Source organism: Erinaceus europaeus, chromosome 19, assembly GCF_950295315.1.
Source record: "Erinaceus europaeus chromosome 19, mEriEur2.1, whole genome shotgun sequence".
NCBI lineage: Eukaryota > Metazoa > Chordata > Mammalia > Eulipotyphla > Erinaceidae > Erinaceus > Erinaceus europaeus.
Window position 1 is genome coordinate 48,882,881 of NC_080180.1, and position 16,827 is coordinate 48,899,707.

The 16,827-nt window shown below is 39.2% G+C and overlaps 1 protein-coding gene across 1 annotated transcript; it reads right to left on the reverse strand.

Annotated features, from left to right (window-relative positions):
• Positions 1-6,480: 6,480 nt before the first annotated feature.
• On the reverse strand, positions 6,481-16,827 carry FGB (fibrinogen beta chain). Its single transcript, XM_007529453.3, has 8 exons — positions 16,692-16,827; positions 13,283-13,474; positions 12,616-12,799; positions 11,258-11,485; positions 10,031-10,144; positions 9,268-9,393; positions 8,060-8,345; positions 6,481-7,270 (listed from the first exon to the last, which is right to left on the reverse strand). The coding sequence occupies exons 1-8, from the start codon at positions 16,794-16,796 to the stop codon at positions 7,039-7,041; spliced, it is 1,467 nt and encodes a 488-aa protein (XP_007529515.1). The 5' UTR covers positions 16,797-16,827; the 3' UTR covers positions 6,481-7,038.

Sequence of the window (16,827 nt, forward strand, 5' to 3'; positions counted from 1 at the left end):
TACAGGAAATAGATGTTATGTCCTCCAATTCATTCCACATACTGAAAACAATACTTCAAGACCATAGAGGTGGGAAAATTTTAGAGAATTGGCCAGATTCTTTTGAGCTGAGACACTCTTGGCTATTAAACAGTGATCTCCTTAGTCATCTTATCATTGCTGTTAGAGGCTACATGTTGATTGCAACAGAGCACACTAGAAAATATTTGCTAAATCCACCTTTGACTCTGTCTACAATAGGTCTCTGACCTCAAGGTTGCCTGCCCACACAAGCTGTTGCAAAACCACATAAAATTATCTTCTTTTGAGATAAAAACACATTTAGCAAAACACTTGGTGAACTAAGTGAAGGACACAGAGGTATTCATTAAACAATTCTTGCCATTTCTCTGCAGGAACAAACCTTTGCCAAAAAAAGTTGGAGAAATAATCACATGTAGTCAACAAGACAAAACAAAGATTTGTTGCCTGTTGGTCAAATATTAGTTGGGAAGAGAGAAAGGGTATAGTGGTTAATACTGGCACCTGTCAGAACTACTTACATAAACATCTGGCTCTTGCCATTTCATTACCCAGGGGAAATATTTGTATGAATGGAGCAAATACCTGTGTAAAGAATAGTGAAGGACTTACGTAAAAATGATTATGAGAACAGCAAGCTAGGGAAAATCTATGAACGGTAACTCTCAGAAGAAAGCAGCCTAATGGTGCTGAAACATTTTTAAATTTCTTGCTAAATTGCCAGTAATTAAAGAGATGAAAGGAACTGTCAATATTCTAAACATAGTATCCAGCATTAGGAATGGAGGAGAGAGACTAAAAAAAAAAAAAAGCAAAAAACCCAGACACTTCCGCTGCCTGAGAGATGGTACCGTAGGTAGTCCCTGACTTGCAAGCATGAAGTCTGCCTCCAATCCCTGGCATTACATATGCCAGACTGACACTGTGGCTCTCTCTTCTCTCTCACTCTTCTCTCTCTTATTAATTAATATATATGTAAATCTTTAAAACAAACAGGTATCTCTAATTCTGTGTACCAAAGTAAAACATTATTCTTTTGGGATGGATATATATATATATATATATATATATATATATATATATATATATATATATATATATACATATATATGCAGTATTTCTGCTTCTGGAATTTTATTCTAGAAGTATTTAAATAATATAAAATAAGTAAAGCACATTTCAATTGTTTTTAGTATTTATTTATTTATTGGATAGAGACAACCAGTAATTGAAAGGAGAGGGGGAGATAGAGAGGAAGAGAGACAGAGACATCTACAATACTGCTTCACCATTTGCAAAGCTTCCCTCCTGCAGGTGGGGACTGGGGGCTTGAACCCAGGTCCTTGTGCATTGCAACACGTGCACTCAACCACCTAGCCCCTAGAGCACATTTTCCATATATGCAAAAAGTTCATGTTGAAGGCCACTAATTTCATTATTAGCTTTATTAGAAATTGATAGAGGACATTCAAATGTGAAGTAACTGCAACTTGCTTCAAAATTAGAGTACATTGACATGGCCATTGGGGGGGGGACACGTTCTAGAAAGTGGGATTAGTGGTCTGGGGGTGGCACAGTGGATAAAGGATTGGACTCTCAAGCATGAGGTCCTGAGTTTAGTCCCTGACAGCACATGTACCAGAGTGATGTCTGGTTATTTCTTTTTCTCCTCCTATCTTTCTCATTAATAACTAAATAAAATATTAAAAAAGAAAAAAAGAAAGTGGCATTATAGTTATCAGGGAGGTAGTGCAGTAAAGTACAGGACTTGTAAGCAGAAGGCCCTCAGTTCAGTTCCCAGCACAGCATATGCCAGAGTGGTGATCTGGTTCATTTTCTCTTGCCCTCTCACCCTACCCCCCCTCCCCACTAATGAATACATCAACAACATTTAAAGAAAGTGACATTATAAAAGAGCATATGGAACATCCAGTATTTTCATGACAGTGTGAGAAATCTCAGGCACTCAAATATGGTAGGAAGAAAAACACAAAACAGGATCTTAAGCATTCCCTTGCTAGTACTGAAGTTCACAGTGGTTCCATTTTTCTCTCTTTCTCAAAATGATTATACACAGTACCTATCAGTTTTATTAATTGAAAACCACAATTATTTCATTACTTCATTCACTAAACCCAGTCAGTCATGTGCTGACTAAGATATAACTCAGTGCTGAGTTGAGCAACAGAGCTAGTTTCAGCATGGAGCATAAATCACAGGTCTCAGTGGGGGTGGGGGTGATACTCAGAAATCAAAAGTTTTAGCTCCATGCACCAATAACAGGAAACTTCTGTTTTCTTCTTCTTGAAAAACTCTACAAGTCCATCTCCAGAATTTCCTGACACCAGAAGACACCAGAGTAGAAATAATATCCTGTTGCTACGTTACAAAAAATCTTAACTCCATGGGGACTAGGTGGTGGCACATCTGGTTGAGTGCACATGCTACAATGCTCAAGGACCCGGGTTCGAGAGCCCGATTCCCACATGCAGGGGGAAAGCTTCACAAGTGGTGAAGCAGGGCTGCGATGTCTCTCTCTTTCCCCCTTTCTATCTCCCCCCTCCTCTAAATTTCTTTCTATCTCTATCCAATAAATAAAGGTAATAGAAAAATTAAATAAAAAGAAAACTTAACTCCAGTCTTCCCCACAGGCAGTGGTCCAAGGAAGACACATTCTTGTCAAAGATAATCACCTGCTCTAAACATTGTCTCATGAGGATGAATGTCTCAGAGACATGCCCTGTCAGCACTTTCAAAATTCTGCCAATGACTAGAATCTCTTGGGAACAAATATTTTAAAATGTAGACTCATGGGGAGGGGGTAATAGGAGGGAATATATACCTGACCATGTCTGGAGAGCAAGTTCAAGTCCCAGGTTCCTATCTGCAGGGGAAAATCTTCACAGGCAGTAGAGCAGTACTGCAAGATTCTCCTGTCTGCCTCTTTATCTCTTTTCCCCACCCCACCCCACTCTCTCTCTATCTCTCAACCTTTATCAAACAGAAAGGGAAAAAAAAAATACTGTTGGGAGCAGTGGCGTCATTCACAATGATAACCCTGGAGACAGACAAGCAAGGAAACAAGCAAACAGTACTTGCATGTAGGTAGACCTCTGATTTTTTTTTCCCCCCTTGGTCCCTAAATACAGAGAAATTGCCTCTATAGCTTCCCCGTGTGGATATCCTTTATATATATGGTTTCCTACATTATTCATGTTACATAATCACAGTCTTAATCCTTAAGCCAGTCCTTGTGCTTTGCACCACATGCGCTCAACCCACTGTGCTACCCTCCTGACCCTTGAAACAAGTAATTTCTTTTTTTTAAATACATTTATTGGGGAATTAATGTTTTACATTTGGCAGTGAGTACAATAGTTCATACATGCATAACATTTCCCAGTTTTCCATATAACAATATAACCCCCACTAGGTCGTCTGTCATCCTTTTTGGACCTGTCTTCTCCACCCCCACCCACCCTACAATCTTTTAGTTTGGTGCAATACGCCAATTCCAGTTCAGGTTCTACTTGGAAACAAGTAATTTCTAATTCATTACCTTAAAAAAATCATGAGTTACTCATTAAGCAGTTCTTACATTCTAGTAAGAGAACACTGTCTTTTCATTTATATTCAAAATGGTGACTCTTAAATGGGCAAAAATCAGTGCATAACATGTTTTAATGCCTCCAGGAGGCTTACTCTTTCTTTTCTTTTAATTGTGTGTGGGGGGAACTAATGGTTTCCAGTAAATACAGCTGTTGATGCATATGTAAAATTTCTCAGTTTTCTGCAAAACACTCTCAACCCCGCCCCCTGCGTCCCCCTTGGCCTAGGTCTTCCTCCAACATTTTGCACCAGGACTTGGCTCCCCCACTCTCCATGCCAGAGTCTTTTACTTTCGTGCAGTACACCAAAAAACAGTCCCAAGTTCTACGTTGTGTTTTCCCTTTCTGTTATTTCTCGACTTTTGTCCATGAGTGAGATCATCCCATATTCATCCTTCTCTTTTCTAGCTTATCTCATTTAACTTTATTTATTTAATTTGATAAGACAGAGAGAAATTGAAAGGGAAGGGGGACAGAGAGGGACAGAGAGAGAGACACAGCACTGCTTCACTGCTTGTGAAGCTTTTCCTCTGCAGGTGGGGACCAAGGGCTTGAACCTGTGTCCTAGTACATGATAACATGTGCACTTTACCAGGTGCACCACCACCCAGGCCCACTTCACTCTTTCAAGATAGATTTACACACTGCAGAGCTCCTTGGCTTTGTGGTCTCTGTGTTCCTGCCACTTATATATAAACTAAGAATGAGAGTCAGGGAGACAGCAGAGTGATTACACAGAAGACTGTCATGCTTGAAGCTCTGAGGTCTTAGGTTCAGTTCTTGCACCACTCACTACAAGTCAGAGGCAAGCGATGCTCTGGTAAAAAAATAAAAAAAATTGACCTTTGAATTATTTATTTACATGACTTTTAATCTGCAGCTTTACTTTAAGCTCTCAGAATTTTTTTAAATTTGTTTTATTATCTTTATTTATTTATTGGATAGAGACAGCCAGAAATCAGGGAGGAAGGCTTGGATAGAGAGGATGAGAGGCAGAGAGACACCTGCAGAACTGCTTCACCACTCTTGAAGCTTTCCACCTGCAGGTGGGGTCGGGACTCAAACCTGGGACCTTGCACATTGTAACATGTGCACTCAACCAGATGTGCCACCATCTGGCCCCAAGCTCTCAGAAATATTTAGCTCGTCAGTGATTACACAAGGGTATTGAACAAGTTCAGAGGGACACTGCTCTGTGATTGGCCTCCTGTCACCTCCACCCTCCAATCCTTGACTGAGTGGGCCTTTGCTACATCTAATCTTATTGCAAAAGTTCTACTTTCAAGTACTTTACATGCTGAGTTCCTGCGCATGCCTTTCTTGAAAAAGGGGTCCTATATTTTAGAAAAGAGATATAGTCAAGATCTTTAAAATTGTGAAATTTAGTCATTCATTATTTAGGAATTTATGAAGATCAGTCTTCCTGACAGGTTAGTGATTCTGCAATCAAAGATGAATAAAAGGGCTGGGGAGACAGGACCACTGTTATGCAAATGACTTTCATGCCTGAGGCTCCAAGGTCCCAGGTTGAATGCCCAGCACCACTATAAGTCGTATCTGAGCAGTGTTCTGGTAAAAAGAGAAAAGGAAAGGAAAGGAAAGAAAAGGAAAGGAAAGGAAAGGAAAGGAAAGGAAAGGAAAGGAAAGGAAAGGAAAGGAAAGGAAAGGAAAGGAAAGGAAAGGGAAGGGAAGGAAAGGAAAGAAGATTAAAGCAAAGAAATGGCTAATAGTTCATTACTAATCTATTCCCTAACACCACCAGCCCGGATATAGCCCTTTATAGAGCATGCCCAGGGACTAGAAATCTGGTTTCTTTCTTTCTTTCTTTCTTTCTTTCTTTCTTTCTTTCTTTCTTTCTTTCTTTCTTTCTTCTTCCTTCTTTCCTTCCTTCCTTCCTTCCTTCCTTCCTTCCTTCCTTCCTTCCTTCCTTCCTTCCTTCCTTCCTTCCTTCCTATGGCTATATCCAGTCAGGTTGTGTTAGGGAATAGTGTGATTGCTAACAAGGGAAGAGTCTTGCAAAGGGTCTTGCCTGGGGTGGAGAGTAATTCACTGCCGACACCAGTGCAGATGAACAGTCAAGGGAGCTGTGCTGGAATCAAGTGGTAAAACCCTTTTTTCATTTCCAATTAAGAAAACTAGATTTAAAAAAACATTTATATAACAAGAAGCTTACATTGTGCAGGAAGGCAATGCAGTCAGATATTTTGATGTTTAGGACAATACATATGAAAGCAAAATAACAGATAAGTGGAGTTCAGATAGGAGTTGAACAGATCTTATGGCAGGAAACCAAGTAAAAGTTGGAGTTGGCATAAAATTAAGAAAGTGACACTATGCACATGGTATGAAGTATTAACCTTTACTTAGGAGCAAAGGATAAAACCATGAGCACCAGGACAGTAAATTTGCCTGAAAATCAGTGGCAATGATGGGGAAAAGGATCTAAGGTTATAGAACAATTGGAATGAATGAGTGAGAATGTAAATAAATTTTTATTTGATATGCTCAGTTGGGGAGCAAAGGAAGTAGGGGAGTAAAATGGGAAGAACAGAAAATCCACATCAACTTCAGTTCTCATGTGATTTTGTAAAAAAAAAAAAAAAAAAAAAAAAGGGAAAAAAATTAAACCCTAAGGTCTATAGGTTTAATTCCCAGGGACAATAAGCAACCTCACTATTTCCAATAGAAAAAAAGAAAGGGAAGGAAGGGAGGAAAGAAGGAGAGAAGGGAGGGAGGGAAGGAGGGGAAGGAAAGGAGAAACAATGGAGACTTGATCCTGATGTCCTACTAGAATCTTTGGTTTAGCTAGGTGACAAAACACTAATTTTATCAAAAGTAAGATTTTCAAATCTCAAAAGTTCAGTGAAGGTTTATTAAGTACTTGAAGTTGTAAATGCTTTCAGGATTGGTTCTCTTTTCTGCTAAGTTCAAAGTCAATTCACTGGTTATGTGGATCACAAAATAAGAAAACATGGATTTATGGTAACGGAGACATTTAATAAATCTTCTTGAAGGTTCTTGTTATCTATTTTATAAAAATAAATAGAATTATAAAGTGGACTTTTAAACAAACTTTCAGTTTGCCCTCACAGCTTTTCTACTTTAAGCACAGAAAACACTGTTTAACTGGAAACTTTTCACTGAGAGTTGAAATGAAAACTGACTGTTCACAATTTTTCTTTTAACTACTTCTAGGTGTGAAGTATAAATGAAGAATCCAAAAGAAGTTGTGAGCTATCTTTAATGTCACTTATCCTAAACACTTTCTCAAAAAAAAAAAATGGTCACACTCTTTTTCAACAGTTTTGGAGGGAAAATAATGTATGAAAGAAAATTCCAGTGACATAATATAAAAAAAAATCTGTTACATAAGGAAGAATAAAAATCTGCAGTTGGGGGGGGGTAGAGGCTATTGCTGTGGGAAGAAAGGTCTGATCTTCATAGACATTTTCTTCAGGGAGTACCAGGACCCCTTCCAGTTCATCCAGACCACGCCATCATCTGTGCCATGTTTTGCCATGTCCCAGGTATACTGGCCCCCCCAGTAGTATCTGCCATTCGGATTGGCTGCGTGACATCGGTTGTACCACCATCCACCGCCATCTTCTTTAGAGCACTGTTTTCTGGGATCAGTATTTGTCCTGAAAGGAATGAGTTTTGGAGTTATGAGAAATTATGTACTGTCAGGTCAACTCTTTACAAAGTGCCTGCAGGGGAGCACTGTGTGTTGTCTGCCTCCCCTCTGTCTATAGGTCAAATCATATGAATGCCCCCAAAACCTGTAGCAGTAAAGGAATAAAACTGGGGCTATAAGGCAAATTTATCCAGAGATTGTATTTGTCACATTTTAGTAAAATGGTAGCTCTCTAATCTCGGAATTTGGGAGGATCCGAGAAAAAAATAAAATGAGTATTTTAGTATGCTGTCCAATAAAAAGAGCTATAAAATCTAAATACTCATTATTCCAAAACTGTGTTCTAATTCCATATCTATCTTTTCTAGTTGTATGCCTTTATGTAAATTACTTACTTTCTCTAAATATCCTCTGAAGGGGTCAAGAGATCACTCACCCAGTGGAGCAAAGACCTTAGTCTATTAGGACCTGGGTTCTAGCCCATAGTCACCACGTGTGAGCACTGTATTTGGCACCGGGGGAAACTCCACCGACAGTGGAGTGGTGCCTGATGTTTCTCCTTCTCTCTCTGAACTTTAAAATATCAACTGTGAAATGAGAAAAGTCATGACAGTCTGAGAGTTGGAATGCTTTCGAGTAATTCTGATATACAGTATATTGACAGATACACAGTAAGTCTGAGAGAGAGAGAGAGAGATAGAAATACTAGCTGCTAACAGCATTTGCTGTCATCAAGGATTCCAAATAATGGCTCAGGTAACAATGCCATTTAGAGCAGAAGGGGAGAAATACCTACCAGCCATCATTGTCCCTATCATAGGTGCTGAAGAACATGCCATTGTGGATGGTCATGGTTCTGTTTTCTCCAAACAACTGAGAGGCTCCTTCCATCAGGGCGTTGCCTGCTGTGCCCTTGTATTTGCTCACTGAGATCTGATATTTGTTGGCCTCACTGTGTATAGTGAAGCCTCCATAAAGTGCCTTCACTTTATCTCCTTTCCAGTCTTCCATTTCAATCAAAAGTTCAGTGGGTCCCATCCTGGTCAGCTGGCTGATTTTATCATTCCCAAGCCAATATTCACCTAAAGGAAAAAAACAAAAACAAAAATCAGATCTATGGCTAAGCGGTGGCACACCCAGTTGAGCTTACATGTTACTGTACACAAGGACGTGGGTTCAAGCCCTAGCACCCACTTGCAGAGAGGAAGCTTCAGAAGCAGTGAAGCAATGCTGCAGATATCTCTGACTTTTTCTTTCTATCTCCCCTCTCTTCTCAATTTCTAGCATATCAAATTAATATACAAGAAATATTTGAAAATAAAATTATAAAAAGGGTCAAAACACTTGCTTTTCTCAAAAAAAGTCACCTTTAAAATAAAATCTTTGATAATGCAAAGTAACCTTCCTTCCCTCATCTCTAGCTTTTTCTGTTTTTTGTTCTTGTTGTTGTTTGTTTGTTTTGATTTTGATTTTTTTGTGCAAACTTTTAAAAAATCTTATGAAACAGACTTTCAACACTTCTTTTTTTTTTTTTGCCTCCAGGGTTATTGCTGGGGCTCTGTGCCTGTACTATATATCCACTGCTCCTAGAGGCCATTTTCTCCATTTTGTTGTTGTTACTGCTGTTGTTGTTGGATAAGACAGAGAGAAATCGAGTGAGGAGGGGAAGACAGAGAGGGGGAGAGAAAGATAGACACCTGCAGACCTTCTTCACCGCTTGTGAAGCGACCCCCCTGCAGGTGGGGAGCTGGGGGCCCCAACCGAGATGATTGCGCTGGCCCTTTGCTTCTTGCGTGTGCTTTTTACCCTCTGTTCTACCTCCCTCCCACACCTTTTCTAAAGGACCTTTTTTTTTTTTTTCTTGAGAGGGAAAGTGAGACAGATAAAAGGAAATAAAGAGAGATATTGGCAGCACTCCTTCACCTCTTGTGAAGCTTCTAACTAAAGGGCCCTTTTAAAATAGACCACTTTGATAGAACTGCATTGCGCACTCTCAGCTGTTACCTGGTAGACCACAGAATTTCTTCCCCTCTGCACTGGTTGCAATATTCCCAAATCCTTGTTTATATGGATCCCATTTCCTGCCAAAGTCAACACTGCCATCTTGACGGTTCTGGATTACTGTCCATCCTTTGGTTGAAAGAAAAGGAAATAGCACATGTTAGCCAAATCTCATGTCACGCTGAGGGGAGTGTCTGATTGTCTGATTCTTCTTCTTGTTCTTTTTTTTTTGTGTGTGTGTGTGTGTGTCTGATTGTTTATCCTCATAAGTTATGTTATGCTCTCCCTATATTTAATGCTTCAAGACAGATATAAGAAAGTAACTCTGAGAGGAAAATTCTTGACATCTTTGTACCACCACCATGTTAATCAACATTTCTTCAATAAAGTGGTTTAATCAACAGCTTGGCTTTACCCCTTATTATGACTCAGAACTACTATACAGCTTTTAAAGCATCAGGTTGGAGCCTAAGTGGTGGCGCACCTGGTTGAACACACACGCTACAATGCGCACAGTCTGGGTTCCCACCTCCAAGAGGGAAGCTTTGCAAGTGGCAAAACAGTGCTATAGGTCTATCTCTCTAGTCCCTCTCTATCTCCTTCCTGCCTCTCCCTGTCTCTAGTCAATAAATAAATATAAAATCAAATATCATATTTAATTCCAAATTAAGTGGCTGGTGGGTCATTAAGTTAAACCAAGGTTTTTTGTTCTTGATACTGTATAATATAAAAATAATTATAGTGTTAACAATTATCAGAAACTTACCTCCATTTTCTGTCTTCATATCACAATATACCCTGTATGGTTTGGTAGATTTGTCAGGCTGAATGAGGTACATTTCAGATGTTTCACCTCCATTCCTGATAATTTCCTCACATTCTGCAAACATAAGATATTACAATCAAGGGCCTACAATGCAATTACTTGGTCTTTTGTCATCAGTTGTATGAGATGACTGATTACATACATTGTTGAGAAATGTTTTCTATTAGACTTTTTAAAAAATATTTATTTATTTTCCCTTTTATTGCCCTTGTTGTTGTAGTTATTATTGTTGTTGTTATTGATGTTGTTGTTAGATAGGACAGAGAGAAATGGAGAGAGGAGGGGAAGACAGAGTGGGGGGAGAGAAAGACACCTCAGATCTGCTTCACCGCTTGTGAAGCTACTCCCCTGAAGGTGGGGAGCTGGGGGCTCAAACCGGACTCCTTAATGCCGGTCCTTGCGCTTTGCGCCACCTGTGCTTAACCTGCTGTGCTATGGCCCAACTCCCTCTATTAGACATTTAAAAATGTCTAGATATAGATTCTTCCTGCTGAAACTCAGACTCAGTGTTTAAGAGTCCTAGCTGCAAAGAAATGAAAAAAAAAAAAAAATTCCTCCAGGGCCAGGCAGTACTATATCTGGTTGAGTGCACCAGTTACCACGGGCCAGGAGCTGAGTTCAGCCCTTCGCTCCCCACCTGCAAGTTGGAAGCATTCCCCCCCCCCCCGCCTCTCAATTTCCCTCTGTCCTATCAAATAAAAAGAAAGAAAGGAAGGGAGGAAGAAAATGAGCCACCAGGAGCAGTGGATTTGACATACAGTCACTAAGCCCCAGTTATAGCCCTGGTGAGGAGAAGAAAAAAAAAAATCCCTCCTCCATGTTTTTATGTTCTAGGAACTGCCCCTGCGGCTCCAGACAGACTATGACCCACATAGTCAACGACTGCCACCTCTCCAGATTCAAAGGAGGTCTCGAAACTTTACATCAGGCTCAACCTGACGCTGTTGACTGGCTACGGAAGAAGGGCAAACGCTAGAAGAAGAAGAAGGGAGTGGGGAAACGACCATCATCCCACTATATCCTGCTCATCAAAAGCAGACAAGTTAAGTCAGCACAGTGTATTCTAGAGATAATGTCATGGTGTACTTAATGCCATTGGGCTCTGCTAGGGAAAATTCAAGTGTGGTTCTTCTGGAACTCTGAACAGCATGGGCACAAACTAGTTACCTCTGCCAGACACCACGGGGATGTTGCAGCTCACAGTGCATGGCTTGCGACAGTAATCCATCTGAGCTGAGACGTCGGATTCCAGCTTTTGTATTTTGCTTCTCAGGTTTTCCAGGATGGAACGGAGCACACGCAGGTTGGATGGGATATTGCTATTCACGGTCTCATCAATATAGAGGCGATGCTTTTCCAGTTCTGAGGTGAACTCAGTTATTACATTCTCATTATCTGGAAAAAAGAAATTAGGTAGAAATGGTTAGCATTTTATCTTTATTAAAAAAAAAAAAACCTAAGTGCACCCATCCAAGCAATTATTTTCTGAAAATAAAACAAATCAGCCCTGAGTCTCTGTTGACTAGTCACTACATGCAGTTGTACTTAGTGGAAATTATTACTAATTTACCTTAGATCTAAGCTAAAAAGTGGGCCAGATAACAAATAAAAATAGGCCATTTATGTATTTGGTAGGGAAAAGAGGAAAAATCAGTATGTAGACCTTACATTTCGGGGGGGACAGGTGGTGGCACACCTGGTTGAGTGCACGCACATGTTATAATGCACAAGGACCCAGTTCAAGTCCCTAGTCCTCATCTGCAAGGGGAAAGTTTTCTGAGTGGTGAAACAGTGCTGCAGGTGTCTCTCTGGCTCTCTTCCTCTCTATCTCCCCCTTCCCTCTAGATTTCCTGACTGTCTCTACCCAATAAGTAAAGATAATGATAAAAAAAATAGACCTTATATTTCAGAATTGTAACATCTTTGTCCATCCCATAATGATGGGGCACAGGTTTGAAACTTACAAGAGAAATATCATGGTTTCTTTGAGAAATGTTCAGATCTGCCTATGTTCCTGGGATGCCTATACCAGGTTCCCTCACTAGCTGATTCCTAACAACTGAGCCAACATTCAGACCTCAAGATTCCTTTGAATCTTAGTTGTTATCTGTAATACAGTTGAGTATCTCATGGATTACTGGCTCATATTCTAAACCTATGATGTTAATTCAATAAATGTTGTTTGTTTGTTTTTTTTTTTTAGGAATATTGTCTTCTGAGTCAGGACAGGTTTCCTACAGACTGGACAGTAAAGAACCTCAATGACGTTTTTTGTTGTTGTTGTTTTCATAGAAAATCATCCTTGCTCAGGTGAGTCTGGAAGGGAAAGTTGAATAGTGATCGTGATCCTTTGACAAGTTGCAGGTGGCATGTGACAAACCCTTAGGGGTTTTCAAGAGTGAAAGGATGAATGCGATTTGAACTAGCTTAGAAATAGCAATCTTCTTCTAATTATGCCTTCCCACAGCAGTCTAGTAGCTCCAAGTTTAGTATGAAATCAAACAGAAAGCACAAGGGGTAGCTACCTTTCATTTGCTTCTGCCTTTCTTTCCACGTGTCTTTCAGCAGAGCCATATACTTAAAGGTGTTAGAAGAAGACAGGGAAACAGCATCCAAATCACTATTCAACCCGTCGATACTGTTTCTGATAGTTCTTTCCTGATTTACCAAAGTATCTTGCAACTGACATCCAGTAGGACACAGCACTCCCTGAAAACAAAGTTAATAGCAGGAGTAAGATGAAAGCATTGGGTTCTAGGGGTAGATGGTTCTGGGAAATAGCACGGAGTGAATGTGCAAAGCAGTTACCTAGTTAAAAACAAACCAACAAAAAATTTCTTGTGATTTAACCCGACAATCCAGAGTTCTTATTGTGAGAAATATTTAAAGTAGTCCTCAACACAGAATGAATGAAAATATGCTGAACTACTGAAGTAGGTAAAACAGAGAAGCAAAGGCAACACCGCCCATCCACCCCCTTGTCCCTGTCTTAATTTATAATCTTGGACCAGGAGCAAAGAAAAGTAGGCAGTGACCCTTAACCAAAAGCTCAATGACTTTTAGTCATTTCTAAAATAAGCAAACAAGATGTTGATGGCCATGTGGACCAATGCAACCCAGAGAAAATCTTGATGAAGGTAGGCATGCTCTGTATGGGACACTCATCTCTGCAAGAAACCCTGGGGCACCCACCAAGTCAGGGTCAGCGTGGATGCAGCCCCCAGCATCTGGGGCTTTCCTTTCCTGTTTTCTTGTACTGGGAGCTGTTTTGACTGGGCGAGCCTTATAACCACCTCCACTGATGGGTTGTGGGGCAGGTCTCATGGTGAGAGTTTCTTCTCTCCTTTTGTCAAGGGGACGATGGCCACGGACATCTACGGTGGTCTGCAGAGAGTTAGACAGACATACAATGCAATGTTACCCAATATCAGAGAGGCATCGACTCCTCTGTCTTCATCACTGAGTGAGTGCTGGAGTGGTGCTGTGGGCTCTGTCCTTCTTACTCTGTTTTCTCTCTATACCTTTGTCTTTGTATATCTACACTTAAAAGAATAAACTGTAATCATAACAACAGAAAGTCTGATATATTTTCAGATCAGGTAGACCTTTCACCTTTTCAGTAATTGAATTGATTTCAAGACTTGATTTGCTTAAGAAGAAGCCCCAGTGATGACTGAAACACACCCCTCCCCCGAACTGTTTGACATTCAATGGTGTGAACAATAATTATCCTAAAGCCACCAGAATACTATGTTCTTGAATATATTTTTAAGTTATTTCCTCAACTTTATAAACTGATGAGAAATTTGGCTGTATGATCCTGTTTGCAAGGCCATACCGATTCATCAAAACTTACTAGAAATAAAACTAATTTTGATACTTTTGGAAGAGAAACAAGGGAGTCTGGTTTCAGACTGGACCCAAGTCTTGATCCTACCACTAACCATAAGATCTTCAGTACCTTTATCTGTGCCCAGTGTTCTTATCTTTAAATAGGGGTAATATTAGTATCTTCCTTGTCAGAGTATTATAACCATTAAATGACTTAGAGTACCAACAACCTCAGAAGAAAGCCTAGCATGGAGCAAGTAGCTGTTTTTTTAAAATTAATTAATTAATTTTTATTTCTATCAGACTTAACAGACACTGTAGTTTGAATGAGCTCACTGTTAACCCCAACTTAGACTCTTGTCATCTAAAGTAAATTTATTTGTTAAGCCATTTTCCTGAAAATATAAGATATTTATTGAAACCATGATTTGCTCATACTTAAAATAATCATAATGGTAGATAAAAAGACCAGGAAGTAGGGGGGCAAGTGGTGGAGTGCACATGTCATGCGGCGACAGCCAGGTCCCCAGCTATAGGAAGGACACTTCACCAGAGGGGGAACAGTGTTGCAGGTGTCTCTTCTCTCTCCCTATAACTCTGTCTCCCACTTCTATCAGTGAAAAAGGGGGTTGAAGAAACAGTATAGTGTTTATGTAAAAGGCTTTCATGCCTGAGGCTTTGAGGCTCTTGTTTTAGTCTCTGGCTCCACTATAAGCTAGAGCTGAACAGGGCTTTTATCTATGTATCTTTCTCTTTGTACTGGTCATTTAGAAAAATCAAAATGAATAATAAAATATTTTTTAAAAAGAAAAAAAAAAGGCCACTTGGAGAAGTGGAACCATGTAGGCACCAAACCCCAGTGATGATAACCTTGGTGACATACGAAAAAAAAAAAAACAAATTTAGGCTTGAATTTAATGAATAACCAGATTTGCTGCCCGGCAGGTGGTGCAGTGGTAGAATTCTGGACTTAAAAGCAAGAGGTTTCTAGTTCCATCCCTGGGCATCACATGTGACAAAGTGATACTTTGGCCTCCCCACCCCTTCCCTGTAGGGTCTCTGTGTGTGTGTGTGTTTTGAAATAAATATTTTATGAAAATGAGGAGATTTGAAACAGAGACTAGCTCCTCTAGCTATTCTATGAAACAATGTGTCATGGAAATTCTATTTGGGTTTCAATATCATTTCCCCCCCTGTCATCTATAATAATGTTTAGCAATTAGTCAGGGGTGGGTGGTTGGTTACTAGATTTTAAATTCAGGCAGTGGGAGTCCAGATTCCCCCACTCAACCACTGAGTTTATACTGCAGTATCTGCCATGTTTAAATGTACTAAAAATGACATGACAGTTTTCGGGGAAAGATACACATTTCATCAAACACATCTGTTCCCAGCCAGCACTCATCAATTCTAACAGTAATTTTATAAAAATGTGGACGACTTGCTTTGTTTTACAAAGGAAATTGTAACAAAAGAAAAATCTTTTCTTGGGCAAGGGAAACATTACAATGGTTATGCAAATGACTTTCTTGCCTGAGGCTTCAAGGTCCCCTGCACCACCATAAACCAGAACTGAGCAGTACTCTGGCCTCTGTGTCTTTCTCTCTTTCATTAAAATAAAATAAATAAAAATATTTCTTCTTTTTATTTCAGAGTGTCAGTAAAAATGGTCTAACTTCAGTAGAAAAAAGGAAATGAAAACTGTTTCAGAAAATGAATGGGTATGTAGGTTTGTGAAAAACACTTAATGTTATAACTAAAGCTAGAAAATATATTTTAAAGCCCAGTCTATTAAACTGTCTTTGTGAGGATGAGTTAGTTAGGCAGCAGGAATGTAAAAGTTTTTTATGAAAGGTAGTCTTACCATTCTTTAGATTTTTCTTGCCTAAGGTGACTAAACAGAAAACTCTTTTTCTCTATCTATAGATTAACAGGGTGCTTAATTTCCCTTCCAATTTAACAAACCATCCAAAATGAAGCACAGTTAGCTATTTTTGCATACTCATAGTTCTAGTGATGAACTATACAGGATATTTGATTGTGACTTGTTTCATAGTAAAATTGAAATCCATTTCCCTAATGCATATCTGCATTTTCAATATCTCTAAACCAATGGGAATTGGCAAAAATAGTACCCAAGGAAAAACTATTGTACAAATCAGTAAACTAGACTTACCTATGTGCTTCATGACACAGGACAGGGGTTCAAGCCCCATGTCCTACCTGCAGAGGGAAAGCTTCACAAATAGTGAAGCAGTGATACAGGTATCTTTCTGTTTCTCTCCCTCTCCACCCCCTTTCTTCCTCAATTTTTTTCTTTGTCCTATCAAATGAAACAATTATCTTTTTTATTATTTTACAGACAAAATTTTCAGATTTTTATACATAAAAATCTTAATAATTTAATGATTCTTGTCCATTGGAGTCCATTAGTAGAACTAAATGTAAATCATCGGACTAAGGAGAAAAGCATGGAAAACCCACCTTACCTTCTTTGACAGTAGACTACTGTCAAATTGGAAAAATAGAGGTGACAAGAAAGAAAATAATACATGATTATTTTGGCTTGTATAATAGAAATTCTAGATAACATTCTTTAAACAAAAACGTTCTCTGAGATTGACAACTCAATTCGTAATTAAAATTAATGCCAATTTCATTAAATATTCACATATTATTATGATTCAGTTATATTTTATAACACAAGTAATAATACTAGTAACAAAAAATTAAGTTAGTAATAATATAATTATAATTTTTGAAAAGTCACCTCAGAATCGTAGTCATCATCTTGGGCTCTAACTATAAGAATACACAAAAACAGCAGAAATAAATGTTTCATGATTTTAAATTTTGGGAAGTTCCAAGAAGCCATCTCTTGCTATGAAGGTGACTGAGAAATCTTC

Coding starts and splice junctions, on each gene's coding strand:
- FGB (XM_007529453.3), bottom strand. CDS start 16,796: ATGGCTTCTTGGAACTTCCCAAAATTTAAAATCATGAAACATTTATTT. Junction 10,145..11,257: donor CCCCGTGGTGTCTGGCAGAG/GTAACTAGTTTG, acceptor TTATGTTTGCAG/AATGTGAGGAAATTATCAGG. Junction 7,271..8,059: donor GATAGGGACAATGATGGCTG/GTAGGTATTTCT, acceptor CATTCCTTTCAG/GACAAATACTGATCCCAGAA.